At 37.3% G+C, this 18,537-nt stretch overlaps 1 protein-coding gene across 1 annotated transcript; it reads right to left on the bottom strand.

Moving 5' to 3' along the window:
• Positions 1-3,560: 3,560 nt before the first annotated feature.
• Positions 3,561-17,111, bottom strand: LOC132650700 (vomeronasal type-2 receptor 116-like; the record flags this gene model as incomplete). The annotated part of the gene is given in 3 exon segments (XM_060376040.1): positions 3,561-4,370; positions 15,970-16,104; positions 16,839-17,111. Coding segments are annotated over 3 exon segments (1,218 nt in total), but the record flags the coding sequence as incomplete, so codon positions are not given.
• Between the last annotated feature and the right edge of the window lie 1,426 nt (positions 17,112-18,537).

Raw genomic sequence — 18,537 nt, 5'->3', positions numbered from 1 at the left:
GATTATGAGCTGCCACGTGGATGCTGGGAATCGAACTCCAAACCTTTGAAAGAACAGCTGGTGCTCTTAAGCTTTGTGCCATCACTCCAGCTCCCTTAATTTTTATTTTTCTTTATTCATTTTACATCCCTGTCGTAGACCCCTTCCTCCTCTCTTCCCAGGCCTACCCTCCCTGTTTCTCCTATCACCCCTCACCTGGCTCCTCAGAGAATGGGATCCGCCAACCCCAAGTCCACCCACGTCAGCATATCAAGTCACATCAGGACTGAGAGCATCCTCTTCCCCTGTGGCCTGGTGAGGTAGCCCTGAAAGGGGAAAGTGATAGAAAAGATAGCTTGTGGGTCAGGGTGCATTCTTATGTGTGTTGGTCCTGAAGTGTTTACAAGGCATTGTTACCCTCCTGTCCTTCATCCCCTCTGGCACTTACACTCTAGACACAAGAGTACCTTGAGCCCTTAGGGGTGAGAGTTTGCTGGAGACATCTCATTTACGGTGGGATGGTTCAAGGCCTCTCTCTCTCTGCAGGTCGACTGGACATGGGCCTCTTTATTTGTTCCCATCTGCTGCAGGAGGAAGTTCCCAATGATGTCCAAAGAAGGCACAGATCTGTGACTATAGCTGTTCTCCTTTAGAGTAACTGTAGCATTTAGATTTTTCTTATATTCCTGGCATGTGTAGACTCAGGCTCCTGGGTACCCAAGCAGTATTGGATCGAGGTTCCTTCTCATGATGTGGGCCTCCTGAAACCCAACCAGATATTAGTTGGTCACTTCCATGATGTTTGTACAACAAGTGCACCAGCAAATCTTGTAGGCATGTCACCATTGGAGAGCAAAGGCTGCATGGCTGGGTTGGTGTGGACCTTTCTCTTCCGGTGGCACTCAGTGAATGTTCCAGTATCATGAACAGTAGTCCAAAGGAGGTGAAGGTTCTAGGTAGGTGCCCGCTGGGATTCTCTGTGTCCAATGAATGGAGGTGTTGTTCTCAGCAATAGAATCTTACCATCACGTTTGGGAGAGCAGAAGAGGGTGGACTCAAGTTAGGTGGTTCCCAGGCCCTGTTTTGATCTAGCATAGAATCCTCCTGAGTTCCAACCCCACAGGACTCGAGGAGGAGGCCGGCTCTGGAGACACTCCTTGCTCTGTTCTTATTAAATTGAAATAAATACATAGTATTAAATTAATTACAGCATCTATGTAAAGCTCGTTATTAAGTGACACATGCTTGCTACGAGAGGGCACCACATCCCTTGACAGATGATGCTGTGATCCGTGGGGATAGAACCAGGCACCTAGGGAAGAGAGAGGGATTCTCTGCTTCAGAGAGCCCCCAGGCTTTTGGGATGACAGGCATGAGACACTGAGTCCGGTGATTTGTTTTTTCTTTATTTTTTTTTAGATTCATTCATTCATTCATCATTCATTCATTCTCCAGCATTATGCCTGTGTACTATAAGAAGGCACCAGATCTCATTATAGATGGTTGTGAGCCACCATGTGGTTGCTGGGAATTGAACTCAGGACCTTTGGAAGAGCAGTCAGCTCTGTTAACCTTTGAGCCATCTTTCCAGCCTCCAGCTTTTTTTGTAATCTTTAAAACAGATTTATTATCTGTGTGAGTGCCTTTTTGCCTTCCAGAGACCAGCTCTGTTTTGACTGGGGGAGTGAAAATGACTAAAAAAGGGGGGCAGAGACCCCAGAATCCCTTCTCCAGGGACCAGGGACCAGCCGGACTATGTCAGATCAGGAGAAATCAAAGGGCACATTTTTCCTTCGCACAAATGAGACTTCCAGCATCCGGGCCTGTTTACTTCCGAAAGCAGATAGGCGGGGCGATGGCATCAGGAATCTCGAATCCCTGAAAGCTCTGGATCCTGAAGACAGCCAGTGGTGAAGGATGGGGACATTTACATGACACCGGGAACCAGGGGAAACTCTGTGTGCAATGTGGCAACTGGAAAGGGCTTTTCAGGATATTTCTGGGTTCCCTATATGTTTTCAGGGTTGATTGTTTGGTGTTGAATAACTGATTTTATGCTCTTTCCTGGAAAGATTTTTTTTTTCTCACACTCTCAGCTTTTATTAGTTCCCTACATATATATATATATATATATATATATATATATATATATATATATATATATATATATATATATATTTTTTTTTTACATAGGATTAAAGACAACGGTTTCTTCCTGGACCACTTTTGCATGCCTATTGGCGTTTTCCATTTTTCACTTCATGTTTGTGCAGGTACATTGGTAAGCCTTTTTTTCTTTTTCTTTTTTTTTTTAATATTGGTTCATCTTATGGGTGTAGCTTCTGGTATTATTAGGAGACACACTACCAGAACATACTCTGATCCTCTGCCTTATATAATTTTTCATCATCTGTTCTGCATAATCTCTGAGTCTTAGATCTGGGAATTGTTTTGTAGATTTATCAGGTGTGAGTGTGATTCTGCCTTGTGATTGGTTGTGTTTTTCAGTCATGATTGCTGTTGCAAAGAAAAGCTTCTTCTGACAGTGGTGAACTATACTTATCTGTGTTCATTATTAAAAATATTTAGGTTGTAACATGTAACATATTCATGCATGGACTTACATGTATTATAGGGATTTTATGTAGATAAATTCCCAGTATGATTGCTTAAAACCCTTTCACAAATATTTACTGTTATTTGTTCTGCTTCCTTCTTTCATATTTATCCACTTTGATAATTAGGGGACCTTCCCCACATTATCCCAATCAGATCAATTGTACCTGCCATTTTATTGCTTGCCCAACATTTTTTCTTGTTTCTACATGGTGATACTCACATCTGAAACAGGGGATCTAGATGCCCCAGTATAGAGAATGAGAGATATTTGTCTTCTGGATATGGGTTACCTAAATTATAATTTTTCTACTTACAACTAATTATGTGTATGATATTTATCATGTCAAACATATTTATAATTTTCCATTTCCTACCTATTGTGAACACAATAGCAATGAAGGTGACTGAGCAAGTATTTCTAGAGTGGGGTGCTGAATCTAGGAAAGGAGAGCAGGGCCAGGTAGTAGATTTATTTTTTTTCTTTTAGAAAATTCTCTACTCTGATTTTTGGAATGGCTGAACTGTTTAAAAGACCCTCCCCCTTTCCAGAGATCTATTTTCATGCCTGTTCTATAGAAGAATCTCAAATACCACCAAAAGCCCTGTTATACTCCCAAAAATAAGAAATAAAACAAGTATTGAGTTCATACACTGTTTATCTAAATTACTATCATGTACTTACATTTTTAATATTTTAACACTAGCATTGTCCACAAATTAATAAGTAACATGAATATCTTACTAAAATTATTTCAGCAGCAGCTTCTATTCTGAAATAGAATGTCTGTGATTGTGAGACAAAGTGAGGAGCTCTTATTTTTGTTTAAATATACATTTCAGAAAAAGGTTACTTAAAAGTATGTAAATAATTTAATTTTAGTATACTAATGGGTTTATTAGAAAACTAATACATCAAAACGATCAATTTTTATTTGCTATTTTTTGTTTTTAATACATCTCAAAGAGTTCATATCAGGTCTTAAGAGAATAATGTAGCACTTAGGGAAAAAGATGCATCCCAGAAGCCCTGCACTGGAGGCCAAGATGGAGAAGACTTCCACAGCCACCATGGCTTTGCCCTTGGTGCTCTGGTAGACAGGGATGAAGGTGACCCAGACACTGCAGAACACCAGCATGCTGCATGTCAGGAACTTGGCCTCATTGAATGTGTCAGGCAGGTTCCTCACCAGAAAAGCCACAGTGAAACTGCCTAGGGCCAGGGACCCTAAGTAGGCCAGCACACAGTAGAAAACAGTTACTGAGCCCTTGTTGCATAAAATGATGACTTGAGCATTTTCAGAGTGTGCATCTGTGTCAATATAGGGAGGTGAGGTTCCCAGCCAGACTCCACAGAGAATAAGTTGGATCAGGACACAGATGGGAATGACTGCATTATAGACACCTGAGACAAAGAATCTTCTCATTGTTCTCCCTGGTTTCATGACTCTAAAGGCCAGAATTACAGTTATAGTTTTTGCCAAAACGGTGGAAATAGCCAAGGTAAACACAAGTGCAAATGTTATTTGTTGCAGTATGCAGGAGGTTGTGTTTGAACGGCCAATGAAGAAAAAAGAGCAGAGGAAACAGAGGAGGATGGAGATGAGCAGGATGTAGCTGAGAGTCCGGTTATTGGCCTTAACAATGGGTGATTCTCGGTGTTTAAGAAAGATCCCCAAAACTGCAGTTGTGCTGACAGAGAAGCATAGAGCTGTTCAGGCTAGAGCCATGCCCAGAGGATCTTCAAAGGACAAGAAGGTCAATCTCTTGGGCAGGCAATAGTTTCTCTCAGGGTTTGGGTACTCTTGACTTGAGCAAGGGATACACACCTGCTGATCTGAGGGGAGGAAGTGAATCAACATTTTAGCTTTTACAATTATTTAGTCATTGCACATTTAATTCATGAGAGTGCTTTCCATTGATAAGTGTAGCCTGGCATATTCTGCTATCTGATACTGCCAAGGAAGAAAATCTTTATAATTCCCATTTTTACTCTTTATCTTCTTTAATTAACAATAAACTTTCTGCTGAAGACTTTATCAATTTCTCTAGGGCAGTGAAATATATATTACTCATATTCAGATGCAGTAACACTGTCAAGCAATCCTTCAAATGCTTTTTTATATACTGTGAGTTTCTAAGTATGTATACAATACAAAGTACTTTGATCACTTCCATGTATAAAAATATACTTCATTAATTCCACCATTGTGCCATTGTGGGTTCTTCTCAATTTTCTTGTTACTCACAGTTTTAATGGATATTTGTTACCCCACTTCTATATAATTTTTCTAAGGTAACATGGGAATAAGTTATATCTGGCCTCCATAGACTATGGAGCAGTAAATATACAACACTTGCATCAACAAAGAGCAGCTATCTGCTCAGATCAACTAGTACCTATCTCAGATGTGGAAGTTGCAAATAAGTTTCTATAGTCTTTGACATCCTTTGACTCAGGACAGGACTCTTAATATTTCATTATTAATTCCAAAATAATCCTGGGAATTGTTCTAATTTTCAGTCTTGTTCTTTCAGTAATATTCTGAAGACTGAGAAATGACCTACATGTCATATAATAGTGCCATAAATCTATAAATATTAAATCAAAAATGGAGAATGACAGCCATATTCACTGAAATTGTTGAGAGTCATGAAGCCAGCACAGTTGCTTGACACAATCCCAGATTGTTAGGATCACTGTTATTCTATATCTAACTCTTTTTCCATGTGTTGTATTACAGGGGACTTTCTGCAATATGATTCAATTTCTGTTTGTTTGTTTGTTTGTTTTTCCTACACAAGAGTTATGTTTGAGTCTTTTTTATGAAAAGCCTAAACTTAACTATATCTGTCCACTGTTTGGAAATCTTCTATAGGCCCTGGAGATCATTAAGCACAGACAAACAAATAGAGAGATGAGGCCATCATTTCAGGAGTTTTCTTGGGCTATATGCCCCTAAACAGTATATTGGTGTAGGGTAAACAAAGACAATATGCAAACCCTGAGAAGCCAAGAGATTTGTGTTAAAATTTATATTTCTTTTATTATAGGCTGAGAACTCCCTGTAAATGTTGTTTAAAGATATGAGGCAATGGAGCATACATTCCTGATGAAATAAAATTTAATAAATAAGAATTGACTAAAATAGACTAAATCTAATTTATAGCATAGATGATGATACATTTAGTAAAAGGAGTTGTTTATTATTATTTTCTATTCATAAAAGACAAGTTCATGTATTTTCTGTATCTCTGGACTGCAATCAGACTGCAATCATTCTGCAAACACTGCCAGCCTAAAAGCAGGCTGTAATATAGTAAATGTGTTTTCTTTTAAGGAGACATCCTTTGGATTCCTTAAAGTAGAGTTATTGAGCTAACAATAATATCTGTTCCTTTTGTATTTTTTAAATTGCAACTGAACTTGTAACCCTGGATATGTAATTGAAAACAAATCATACACCCACTCTGAATCACTTGTGTAATCATTAGTCTGTGTTTGTACTGTGAAACTTGTATAGAGAAGTGCCTTGTGAGGACATCCTTTGTTAGAGCATCTGTAAGATATCTTAAGAGAACATCCTTATGGTATCTTGCAGGTACAATATTTAACCCATGAAAGCACTCTTCCTATTTCCTGCAGCAGTAGATTAACCTTCCCCCTTTCCTGCCTTCTCCCTATATAAGTTGGGTAAAAATTTTTAATAAACAGAAGCCTTGATCAGATGAACAGACTTGGCTTTCATTTCTTGCTTCTCTTGTTCCTTTTCCCCCCATTCCTTCCAATCTATCCACCTTAGGAACCCCATTGAAGCCCTGAGGGTCAGGGCAATCAAAGAAATAAAGTAATCAAAGATTTTCTATAATTCAATGAAAATGAAGACACAACATGCCCAAACTTATGGGACACAATGAAAGCAGTGCTTGCAAGAAAGTTGATAGCACTCGGTGCTTCTTAAGGAAATTTGAGACATCTCATACAAGCAATCTAAGGTCACACCTGAAAGACCTAGAAACAAAACAACAAAAAAGATATAGACACACTGAAGAGGAGTAGATGGCTGGACATAATCAAACTCAGTGCTAAAATCAATATACTAAAACCAAAGTGATTAAAAGAGCCAACAAAACCATTTTTTTACTTCTTTGAGAGAATCAACAGCATAGACAAGCCCTGAAACAAAGTAACAAAAGGCAGAAAGACAGTACTGAAATGAACAAAGTTGAAAATGAAAAGGGAACATAAGGACAGACACAAAGGAAATAAAAAAGAATCTTTAAGTGGTACTTCAAAAGCCTATACATTACAAAAACTTTATATAGAATGCACAATTTTCTTGATAGATTCCACTTACCAAAGTGAAATCAAGATCAAGTAAATAAATAGGTCTATCTCCCCTAAGTAAATAAAAAAAGATATAGACACACTGAAGAGGAGTAGATGGCTGGAAATAATCAAACTCAGTGCTAAAATCAATATACTAAAACCAAAATGATTCAAAGAGCCAACAAAACCATTTTTTTGATTTCTTTGAGAAAATCAACAGCATAGACAAGCCTTATAAAATTGCCTAAGGGTTGGCCTTTTTCAGTTTAATAAATAATAATAGATTCTCATCATTATAATAATGCTTCTTCCTTATGACTTTTTATTTTTTTAATAAAATTTTTCATTTTTAAAATAACACATTTACCTCACTATACCTCTTTGTTCTTCTTTCCAGACCTTCTCCTGGACCCACCTTATATTTAGTGTCTCTCAAATTCATGAACTCTTTCTCATTAAATGTTGTATTTGTGTCTTTGTCTGTTTATTCATAAATACTAATTGCTCATTCCATGTGATGTTACATGTATATGTTATCACATGGATGACAATAACCTTAAACAGGGAGCCATACTTTCATTTATGAAGACTGGCTTTTTCTGCTATTGTTGGTACTTGAAATGTCAACTTTTAAGTGTTTTAAATGCAGTTCCATTTCTTGTGTATTGAGGAAACAATTACACATCTACTTTTCCCGGAGTTACTTTCAGGCACCGATCATTACATTTGTTTATTACAGAAATATAATTCAATCTTGAACAACTGGATATCTCACATTCAATGGGTAGCCTAAAGCAAGTATCACTGCAAGAGTTGAGATGGCCATTTCATGAACCAAAAGGAAGAATTTTTAAGTAGGTTGATTTTGACACAATAGCAAGAGAACTGCCACTCAAACCTTCACACATCATGTGGAATCAGCAGTGGTTACTAATGGATTCAGGGATGAGTGAAAGAGACATAGAGAAGAGCACTACATTATGATACCATGGTCACTTCTTAGTTTTCTGATTCTACATTCCCAAGCATGTAAGATATTAACATATAACATATAATATATATCTTTGAGAAAAGATATTATTTTTATACCTGTCTGGTTGGAAATGTGCTGCTCTGGACAAAATACACAAGAAAAACAGCAGATAGGTTCTCTTCTTGTGGAACTTTCAAGAATCCTGGACCACAGCTCTGTGAACATACAGATTGAGGAATCTGAGGGAAACACAGAAAAACTGGTAGTAATATTGTACATTAATTTAAAATAATTTAGGCTAAATAACTTAAATTCATATATCTTATGGAAATTCTATGGGTTTATGAGGAAATCAGAGTGTCTAATACAAGAGTGTAGAATGGAAATTTGAAGTTAGCACACTTTCCAATGCTAAATGTTCAACATCCTTTTATGGTGACTAATCTGTGACTCACTTCTTCCTAGCCTTTGTGAAATGTGTACAATGTCCATATATTTTCTCCTGTGAGGCAGCAAGCCAGAACTCATTTTTCATATGAATTATGAAACAGTTGGATTGTCAGACAGAAACCCAGTCCATCTTTCCTCATCTATTTCTACCTTTACATTTCCAATCATGTAGTAATACCCATGCACTCTGATTCAGCTGCAAAAGGAAGTTTACTTTTCTCATGAAAGATGGTTTGGCCATTGGTGAATTATGATCTATTACTGTGACTTTTACCTTTAATTCCCAATGCTAGGAATACTTCTTTCTTTTTAAATATTAGTTACACTGTTACATAGGATTTTCACCAGTTGCACATTAGTTAATCACATTAACTACTAAACTAGCACAACTTTAGTTTGTTATATGTTAAAAATTGTGTAGGACAGGAACAAACATTTCTATCTATTCTTAGACCTCTTTTTTGCCTTTATTTGGATTCATTTTCTATCTCATAAATTTTAACATATTAACAGGAATATCCTTCTGGATAACTGGCTCAGCAGTTAAGAGCTCATACTTTTCTTGCAGAGAAATATAAGTTCAGTTCCTGGCACACATATCTGGCAGCTCATATACATTTGTTACAGAAAAGTGTTCTATCAAAATCCATAGTTTATTTTCTGTTCACGCTAAATCACAAATGTGCAAAATTATTGAGATGCTTGAGTATGAGTTGTATAAATGGAAGGACGCTTGAGCATGATCATGCATGTATAATAAATATGTCAATATGTACATACATTTGTATGCATGTGTATGTACACATAAACCACACACCTACACACCTATATAACCATGAACACTGATTCATTAACTGCAGCATGAATGAACACACATTTAAATTTACTTCATCTAATTGAATCTGCAGGAAGTAGTTAAGTAGTGGTTTATTTCTGAAAATAATCAAATTGGACTGAAGAGATGATTTAGCATTTAACATTCTTGTCACATGAACATGAATACCTGAACTGATCATCCTGAAGGGATTGAAAGAAAAGTTGGGTGTAGAATATATTCCTGTAATAGAAATTTTGTGGTCATGAAGACAGTGAGAAATTCAAGGATATGCTTTCCACTGAATACAGCAAGACCAGAAGCATAGGTTTCAGAGAGATAACCGGTTTAAAAATAAAAGGGAGAGCAACAGAGGAAGATAATCAGTGTTGAGTGTGGCCCTAACAAGTACATGTGCTCAGTCACACACAAGCTCACAATCACAAAAGAGCTAAGAATATAGAATATAATAATAATTTTAAATTTTCAAAGAGACATCATACAATCAGGGAGGCAAGACACATACCTAAACACAATAAAGGCAATATACAGCAAGCCAATAACCAACATCAAGTTAAATGCACAAAAACTTCAAGCATTCCTGCTAAAATTAGGGACAAGACCAGGCTGCCAATTGCACCATATCTCTTCAATACAGTGCTTCAATTTCTACCTAGAGTGATAAAACAAGAGATCAAAGGGATATAAAACAAGAAGAGAAGAACTGAAAGTATCATTCTTTGAAGATGATAAGTGACCCCCAAGATTCTACCAGTGAACTCCTACTGCTACTAAACAATTTCAGTGAAGTGTGTGGATATAAAATTATTTCAAAAAAATTCAATAGACTTTCTGTACACAAGAAACAATAAGGCTGAGAAAGAAAGTAGGTGAACACACACACACTTCACAAAGAGCCACAAATACTATAAAATATCTTGGGGTAACACCAACCAAGCAATTGAAAGACCTGTGTGACAAGAACTTCAAGTCTTTGAAATAATAAACTGAAGATTTTGGAAGATGGAAAGAACTCCCATGATCATAGATTGTTAGGATTAACATACTAAAAATGGTCATCCTGCCAAAAGCCATCCTCAGATTAAATGCAATTCCCATTAAATTCCAACACAGTTCTTTACAGACCTGGAAAGTTCAACCATTAACTTCATATGGAAAAATAAAAGACCCAGGATAGCCAAAAACATTCTGTATAATAAAAACTTCTGGCAGTATCAACATTCCTGATTCAAGCTATACTACATAGTAATAGAAATAAAACCTGCATGGTATTGGCACAGAAACAGACAGGTTGATCAGCCGAACCAAATTGAAGGTCTAACTAGATGTCTGCATGTAGAAAATGCAAATAGACCTGTATGTATCATCCTGCACATACTCAAGTCCAAGTGGATCAAAGACATTGAAGTAAAACCAGAGACTCTAAATCTATTAGAAGATAAAATGGAGGAAAAGCCTGGCACTCATTAGCATAGCAGACAATAGAATGACAATAGAACAAGCTCTGAGATCAACAATTAATAAGTGGGATCTCATGAAACTATAAAGCTTCTGTAAACCAAAGAAATCAAAGAACAAAACAGCAGCTTACAGATTGGGAAAAGATCTTTACCAACCCTACATCACAGAGAGGGCTGATATCCAAAATACACAAAGAACTTAAGAAATCAAACATCAGCATATCAAATAATCCAATTAAAACATGAGGTACAAAGGTAAACTGAGAATTCACAGCAGGAATCACAAATGGCTGAGGAGCACTTAAATTCTCAATGTCTTTACCCATCAGAGAATTGCAAATCAAAATGACTTTAAGATTCAATTTTACTCCTGTCAGAATGGCTAAGATCAAAAACTCATGTGATAACACATGCTGGCAAGGATGTGGAGAAAGGGGAACACTCCTGCGTTGCTGATGGGTGTGGAAATTTACACACCTCTCTGGAAATCAAGCGGGCAATTTCTCAGAAAACTGGGAATAGTTCTACCTCAAGACCCTGATATACGACTCCTGGGCATTTACCCAAAATATGCTCTACCATACAACAAGGACATTTGCTCAGCTATGTTTATACAGGGTATATTTTTAATAACCAGAAACTGGAAACAATTTAGATGTCCCTCAGCCAAAGAGTGGGTAAAGAGATTGTGCTACATTTACACGATGGAACTGTACACAGCTGTTAAAAACAAGGAAATCATGAAATTTGCAGGCAAATGGTGGGAACTAGAAAAGATCATCCTGAGTGAGGTAATCCAGAAGCAGAAAGACACATGTGGTATATATTCACTTACAAGAGGATATTAGACCTATAGTACAGGATAAACCTACCACGATCTGTTGGAAGCCATTGCTCTGGTAGCTGCTTTGATATTTAAATCTCAACAGGAAGACTGCTTTTACCAGGCCTTCACTGAAGCCAGGGAAGAATTTGCAAGTCCATCTCCCTTTGTTTGTGACAGCAGGTGGGAGAGCTTTTCAAAATCACACCTATTGTTTCACCTCCTCATAAATTTAACCCATTTTTCTGAGCTGTTTTTACTCTGGCTTAAAAGCTCTCTGCAATAAAGTCAGGCTGCTGGCTGGTCGAGTCTAATATCTCCACTGGAGCCTCTTGGAAAAGGCCCATGTGTGTTGTGTGTTAGTTTTTTAATTTTAATCCTCACTCCCAACTCAAGAACTGTTCAACTCTGCTGGCGGGCTCTGGCAACAATCCACAGACACGAAGAAGATAAGTAACAAGGAAGGTCTAAGGGAGAGTGCTGGAATGTCACTCAGAAGGGGACATAGATTAGACAGCAGAAGTGGATAAAGAGGAGGGACTGGATAAGAGATGTACTTGGGAGAGAAACAAGAGTTGGGATCAGATGTAGGGACAATGTCAGTGGGAGGTTCTAGGGCTGGGAACAAGAAGGGAAACTAAGGTAATATATTTGTCAAGATGGAGGTCGGTGGGAGGATGTGGGTGTTCCTATAACTGAGACCCCTAACAGGGAGAGACATGAAGCCTGAAGTGACCACCTCTTGGCCAGGCAGGACTAGTGGAGTGAGGGGAAATCAACCCATTAACAAAACCTTTGATCCAAAACTTACCCTGCCTACAGGAAGTGCAGGAATAAAGATTGAGGGAAAACTCCAAATAATAATTGACCCAACCTGAGACACACCACAACAGTAGAGAGTCTTACAGAACAGGTTTCTGGGAGGCTCCACCCTGTAGTTGGTTGATGATACTGGGACAAGCATGGGGTGGAGTTCTATCCATTTTGTGGAAGTGTTGGAAGGCCCTGGAAGGGACAGGAACTCCAAAATAAGACTAACAGAGACAACTAACTAAGAATCATGGGGGTTTACAGAGACTGATACATCAACTAAGGAGCATTATGGTCTGGGCATTGGCCCTCTGCACATAGTTGGCCAATGAGTAGTTTGTTCTTCATCTTTGTAGCCTGGCAAATGTAGTTGGAGGGGCGGAGGCTGTTTCAAACATGAACTCTATTGCCTCATTTTGGAGCACTTTCCCCTGGCAGGCTGGCTTGAACTGGCCTCAGTGGATGAGATATGGTCAGTTATGATGTGACTTGATGTGTTGGAGAGGGTTGATATGGTGGGAGGGGAGATCATTTTTTTTTCTGGGGGAAAGAGAGTAGGAGAGAGGAAAAGGAGGAGAGGGGAAGCTGAGAGGTGAGGCAAGAGGAACCATTTTGGGGGATGTAAAGAAAGTGAACTGAAATTTAAAAACATTTATTTAAAAATATCTAAAAGACATCACACAAGTAATTTTAGTAATCCTTTACAAATATTCTCTACAAATTAAATATTGAAAACTTCCAGACCTGATTGAAGTTGCTTGGCCATTTAATCAGAACTTCATTGATGAAAAAGCCTTGATCTTCTGGACTCTTGAAGACAAACTCTCCCACTTTAACTAGTAATGAAATGTGCTGAGTATGTTCCACAAAATTTTGTATATCATACGTTTCCATAATTTTCTTGTCCTCATCGAAGCTTATTTCATCTCCAGCAGCATTTGTCACTTTAATTTTACTCAGAAATGGATGCAGCTGAAGAGAGACATGATTTGATATGAGTGGCCCATACAAATTACTGTTTGATGACCTTTAAGAGAAATCCATTCTCTCTCTCTCTCTCTCTCTCTCTCTCTCTCTCTCTCTTTCTCTCTCTAACATAGCTTTGTTTTTGAAGAGGCTTAGTTTGTTTAGGTGTCCCCCCACACTTGTTTTAGTGAGATGAAAAGTTCTCCCCATGAAAGTAATACAAGAGCTACTGAACACAAAGAGAAATATCTAAGGTATGGAACATGTGGAGCATGTTCTTAGAGTAAACAAGGCCCTGTAACTTTCCCCAGCACCAGCAAAATATTTCTAATTAGAAAATATAATTTTTTTAGAGAAAATCAGTGGATTCATATGTCTTAAGATATGTCTTTTCTGATGCCACACAATGAATATGAGTGTATTTCAATTTGGTAAATTGGTATACATGTATGTGAGATTACAATGAGATAATATTATTAGGAGTTTATGCAAAACTCCAGATTCATTTAAAAATGTACAATAAATATGTGCAAACTTTATGTCAGTTATAATTCAGGAAACTGAAAAGAGACCCACTACCTGCCTTCATTTCTCTTTGGTTTGTTTTCTGTCACAACATTTGACTTTCAGCTTTGATATGAACACTATCTGGTACAATGTTCACTACAAATGTGTCTGGTGCCTCTGGAGGCCAGAAGACGGTACTGCCCAGAGTAGAGTTACAGATAGTTGTAAGCTTTTATCTAGATAACAGGAATTGTGGGTCTTTAAATAGCACAAAGTACTTCTAAACACTGAGCCACTTCAGGCCCCCTACATATGTGTTATTTTTGTTTTTGTTTATTGCCTACGAGTATGTACACATGTACACAAAGTACATATCTGACTCCTGCAGAAAGCAAAAGCGTGTGTCAGATTCCATGGAGCTGAAATTAAGACAGTTGTGAGCCACCATATGTGTGCTGACAACCAAACTCAGGGACCCTGTATGAGAAGCACATGCTTATACTTGCTGAATCATGCCCCTAGCGTGATTTAATTCCATATTTAACAAATTAAACAGGTTAATGTTTCAAATTATGATGTTCAATATTTTGTTATCTAATTCCTACTCATATTATAGAACTGTTGCTGAGGTACTCTGTTATCTAGAGAAGGCTTATACAAACTTACCTAATATCACATCTCTGGTAGACTATGTTCAGAAACCGTGACAATGTCTATGTTAAATATTATTGCTTTCCATAATACTCAAGATTACATAGTACATGATACATTCAGAATTTATTTTTTGTTCATCTGTCTTTGATAGAATTTAAAGTTAAATTTACTTGTTCAACAGTCTTCTTAATGATACCCTATTTGAAGGTGATCATCAAGGCTCATATGTGTGTGGATGATTCCTGTTTATATCTTTTTGGTTTAAAACCTAAACACATCCATTTATCTCTAATGCATGGAGATATAGTCTCAGCTTATTAACTGGTTTATGCTCTAACCTTTAAGATGGAAGCACTGTTTGGTTTTAACTTCATTTTATGCAATTAAGAATAAAGAACTTGTACAAGCAATTACTTTTCAGTTACTCATGACTCTAGAACAGGGAATTTATTTTCCATGAAAGGTTCTTCTTATAGTCTTGTATTATTAACCTAAATTTCATTTTATGTGAAAAAGCAGCTTTGGATGTGGTCACTATGTCTATACGTCATGGAACTTGGCATATTCCATGAAAGCACATAAATTTTAATATTAAACTTGCTTTCTCTTTACATGGATTACATTTATATGTTACAGAATTTCATCTCAAACTATGAAAGTATTTGTTAAAAGACATTCAAACTTACTGTCTTCAAGTCAGTGCTTTCAGTCCCAAAATCATATAAGATAATTACAGATGTATACACATACACTGTAACAGAAGCTTTTCCATTTTAACTTCTACTTTTAATTATAAAATGAGAAAAACGTTTTAATGGCTTGACCACAGTAATTACTTAGTAATAATGTTAGATCCTGAGCTTCCCTTGCATATGAGTGAGACTTACCTGCAATGGTAGAAGCCAGTCTGTGTTTCTGTCTTCGGTAGATCCCATTTCAGTTTTGTTCAATAGCAGTTTATGGAGTGCATGGGCCATGGAATACATTGCATTCCATATGGAATAGCTGGACTCAGAAATGGTCATCAGATCAATGTTTTTGTGATTAATCTTTAGGGAAATATTCGCTGGGCAGGGATTAAGAGATTCACATGGCAAAGAAGGAAGTGAACAAAGAAAATTGTCAATCCAGAATTTAGAGAAATAAAAATCTCCTCGGTATCTGGAGGGTGTAAGATCCTCAAGAAAGTTCTTGAAACCAGGGATAGTTCTCTTCTTTGAAAATGATACACTTCCTCTGAAAAAGTATATCAAATAATACTCATCTGCTGCAGAATCTAAATGTATTAAGTGTTGCTTTGCCATGATCCACACCTTCCCTCTGGCTAAAAATATTCTATTATTAAGGCAGAATATCAACAAGTCATCTATATCACCATAGAATACCTGTACATTCACTTGTGTATGTTGGTTCAGGTCCACAAAACCAGCAATATTTTTTAACCCTAGCTTCCAATAAGCAGGGATTTTTTTGTGTAAAAGCCACACAGATATCTTCTGTTGCCATTTCTGCTTTCAGGTGAGAGAGTAACTCTTTTCCATTCAGATCATCAACCACAAAAAGCCCCACCCAATTCCAGCCAAAGCACAGCAATAAAGAGATCACACCATGGATTAGGCCTCTGTCTTTAGGAGACATCTGATAAAGGGATGGGAATGTAACTTTGTCACTTAGCTCGGCATTAAAAGGTCCATATGTGACCTGAAGAAACACAGGAACAAAAGTGATTCTGATGTTCTATGTATTTGGGGCCATCACCTTAAGAGAGGAAATAGGTTCATTCTTCACATATGAATTGTTTAACTGAGTGATAACAATCAGAGCCACACTGTGGGTTTTGTGATCTTGATTATTCCCTACCCTTACACTCACCCAATGTTTTCTTTGTTTATACTGATGCCTTTTGATGGATGCTTTGCTTCAGTATAGGCTGGCAATAGTCAGTATTTGGAATATACCTATGTAGATATTCTTTGCTCTCTGAGGTGTATTATCCTGAATGATATCATAAAAATTCCTTGAAAATTTTTCATTTGAGGATTGTTGCAAATTTAGTAACATGTCCTGTACTTTTTATTTTCTTATGTCAGATATTGACCATTCTATGTATTATGAGATATTTGTATGCAAGATTTGGCACTTAGGTGTTGTAAAATTTGACTTGTGAGCAAATACAGCCTCAGTATTTACAGAACATCTTGCCAGCATTTAGAGATAGAATCACGAGTATTATTAAGTTATCTGCTTTGAAATTATCAGAATATACTGCTCATGTCCTGCTCATGCTTTTCACCACACTCTTTCCCCTACTAATCATTGCCATACTAAGGGAATTCATTCAATGATTTTGAAATCTGTCTAAAGTAAACAATTGTTTGTTTTCTTTTGGTCAGGTTTCCTAAGTGACTGTGAACAAAAATACTTTCCTAACTTACTTGTGGGACTTTGTAGAGCTCCAAAAGTGTTCCAATAGCAGCAGAAAATTCTGGCCAGGTTCCTGAAATGATTCCTAGAGCTTTGTGTTTTGTTTTGCATTTGTAATTAGGGATATGATCACTCCTCCCAGACAAGAACATCAGAGGGCCCTCCAGGGTTCTTTTGTTAGAATTAAAGGAATTGTAGACATGGAAACCCATGGTTATATTAGGAAGCAATTGTTTGTCCTTATTGATCTCCTCCATGGCAAAGTATACAGTCAGCAAAATTTGATAGTTTTTCCATTTCATTCTAAACATATAGGGATAGAGCGATGAGTATCGTCAGTCAATATTTTTTCCAGGAATTCTTTATCAAATTCAGAAACTTAGAGGTCTTAGGCCATGACTTTTCCTGTGACATTTGAAGCTTTTGTGAATGAGCCCAGACAACTTAGGAACATCATAGAATGGCTCCTAAAACCTAAGAAATTAAACTGCATCTAGTAATAGTTTTTTTTTTCTGTGCATTGTCACTTGTCTATGTCGTATGACTGCTGAATATATAGGTGCTGATGATCTTTCTGTTTGTGGAGGCATTGGGGTATGGAAGAGTTACTAAGGTGTTCACTAGGAATATGATTAACCACTTCATGTCCTTTTATTTTGAAATGATTTAATTTTATACTCACTTAAAAATTTTAACAAGTTTGTATGCACTCTTACTGTTAAAATATCTCTTTGGTGGATAGGCAGATGCCCAGGCATTTAAGCACACAGACCCCTTTGAGTAAAAGCTAGTATCAGTTCTCAGTGCCCACTGGGAAGCCTTGGATCCATGTGTAGCTCTAGGTCATAAAATCCTTTCTGGCATCTTTGGGCACCAGCATACCTGGGCATTCACACATATACAAGAAGGTAAGCACTCAAGACATGAAATAAAAATAAATAAACCTGTGTAAAATAGTGTTCTAGGGCCCTGAGAAATGACTGATATGTTATGACTACTTGCTGCTCTTGTGGAGGACCCTGATTCAAGTCCCAGTAGCCAGTTTTAGGTTCCAAAAATATGTACCACCACTTCTAGGGTATCCACATCCTTCACTGGTCTTTGAAGTAACCATGCACACACAGACATGTAGGCAAAACACATGTAAATCTAATGTAAAAATTAATTTTCTTTAGAAAATGTAAATAGTAATAACTAAAGAAAAGGTATTTCATGAAGCTTGCAAATTAAATAAAGAATTAGAGTTTCCTAGGTAAGGCAGTGAAAGAAAAAAGTAAGTTATACTAGCATATAAAAGAGAGGAAAACCCCAAGCATTTTAAGACAGTACAAAAGTGCTCTCAAGGGGAGGTGGTGTAACTTTGTTGCAGGTTGGTTGGCTGAACGTCCTTGGGAGGAGGTGTAACTTTGTTGCACATAGGTGGGCTGAACTTTCTCACTCATGGCCTTCAGTGTTTAGGGAAGGGACTTCAGAAGCTTCTTTCAAAACCTGTGGTAGATAAGAGTCTGGGTAACCCTTACAGAGGGAGCTTAACAGAAATCATGAGTCTATAGGCCACTAGGTTCTACTGAAGGAACGATTCTGCTTTCAGCCCTACCATCACTGGGAAGAAACACCATTTGGTTGTACTGCATTAATCTGAGATATATGGCCAGATGCTATGTTAAGAGAGAATCTATTGGTCAACACCAGGCAATGAGGAACAACTGA

This window comes from Meriones unguiculatus (assembly GCF_030254825.1).
Source record: "Meriones unguiculatus strain TT.TT164.6M chromosome 13 unlocalized genomic scaffold, Bangor_MerUng_6.1 Chr13_unordered_Scaffold_28, whole genome shotgun sequence".
NCBI classification, from domain to species: Eukaryota; Metazoa; Chordata; class Mammalia; order Rodentia; family Muridae; genus Meriones; species Meriones unguiculatus.
The sequence above is the reverse complement of the archived record's forward strand: the minus strand, read 5'-3'. Positions and strand labels throughout refer to the sequence as shown.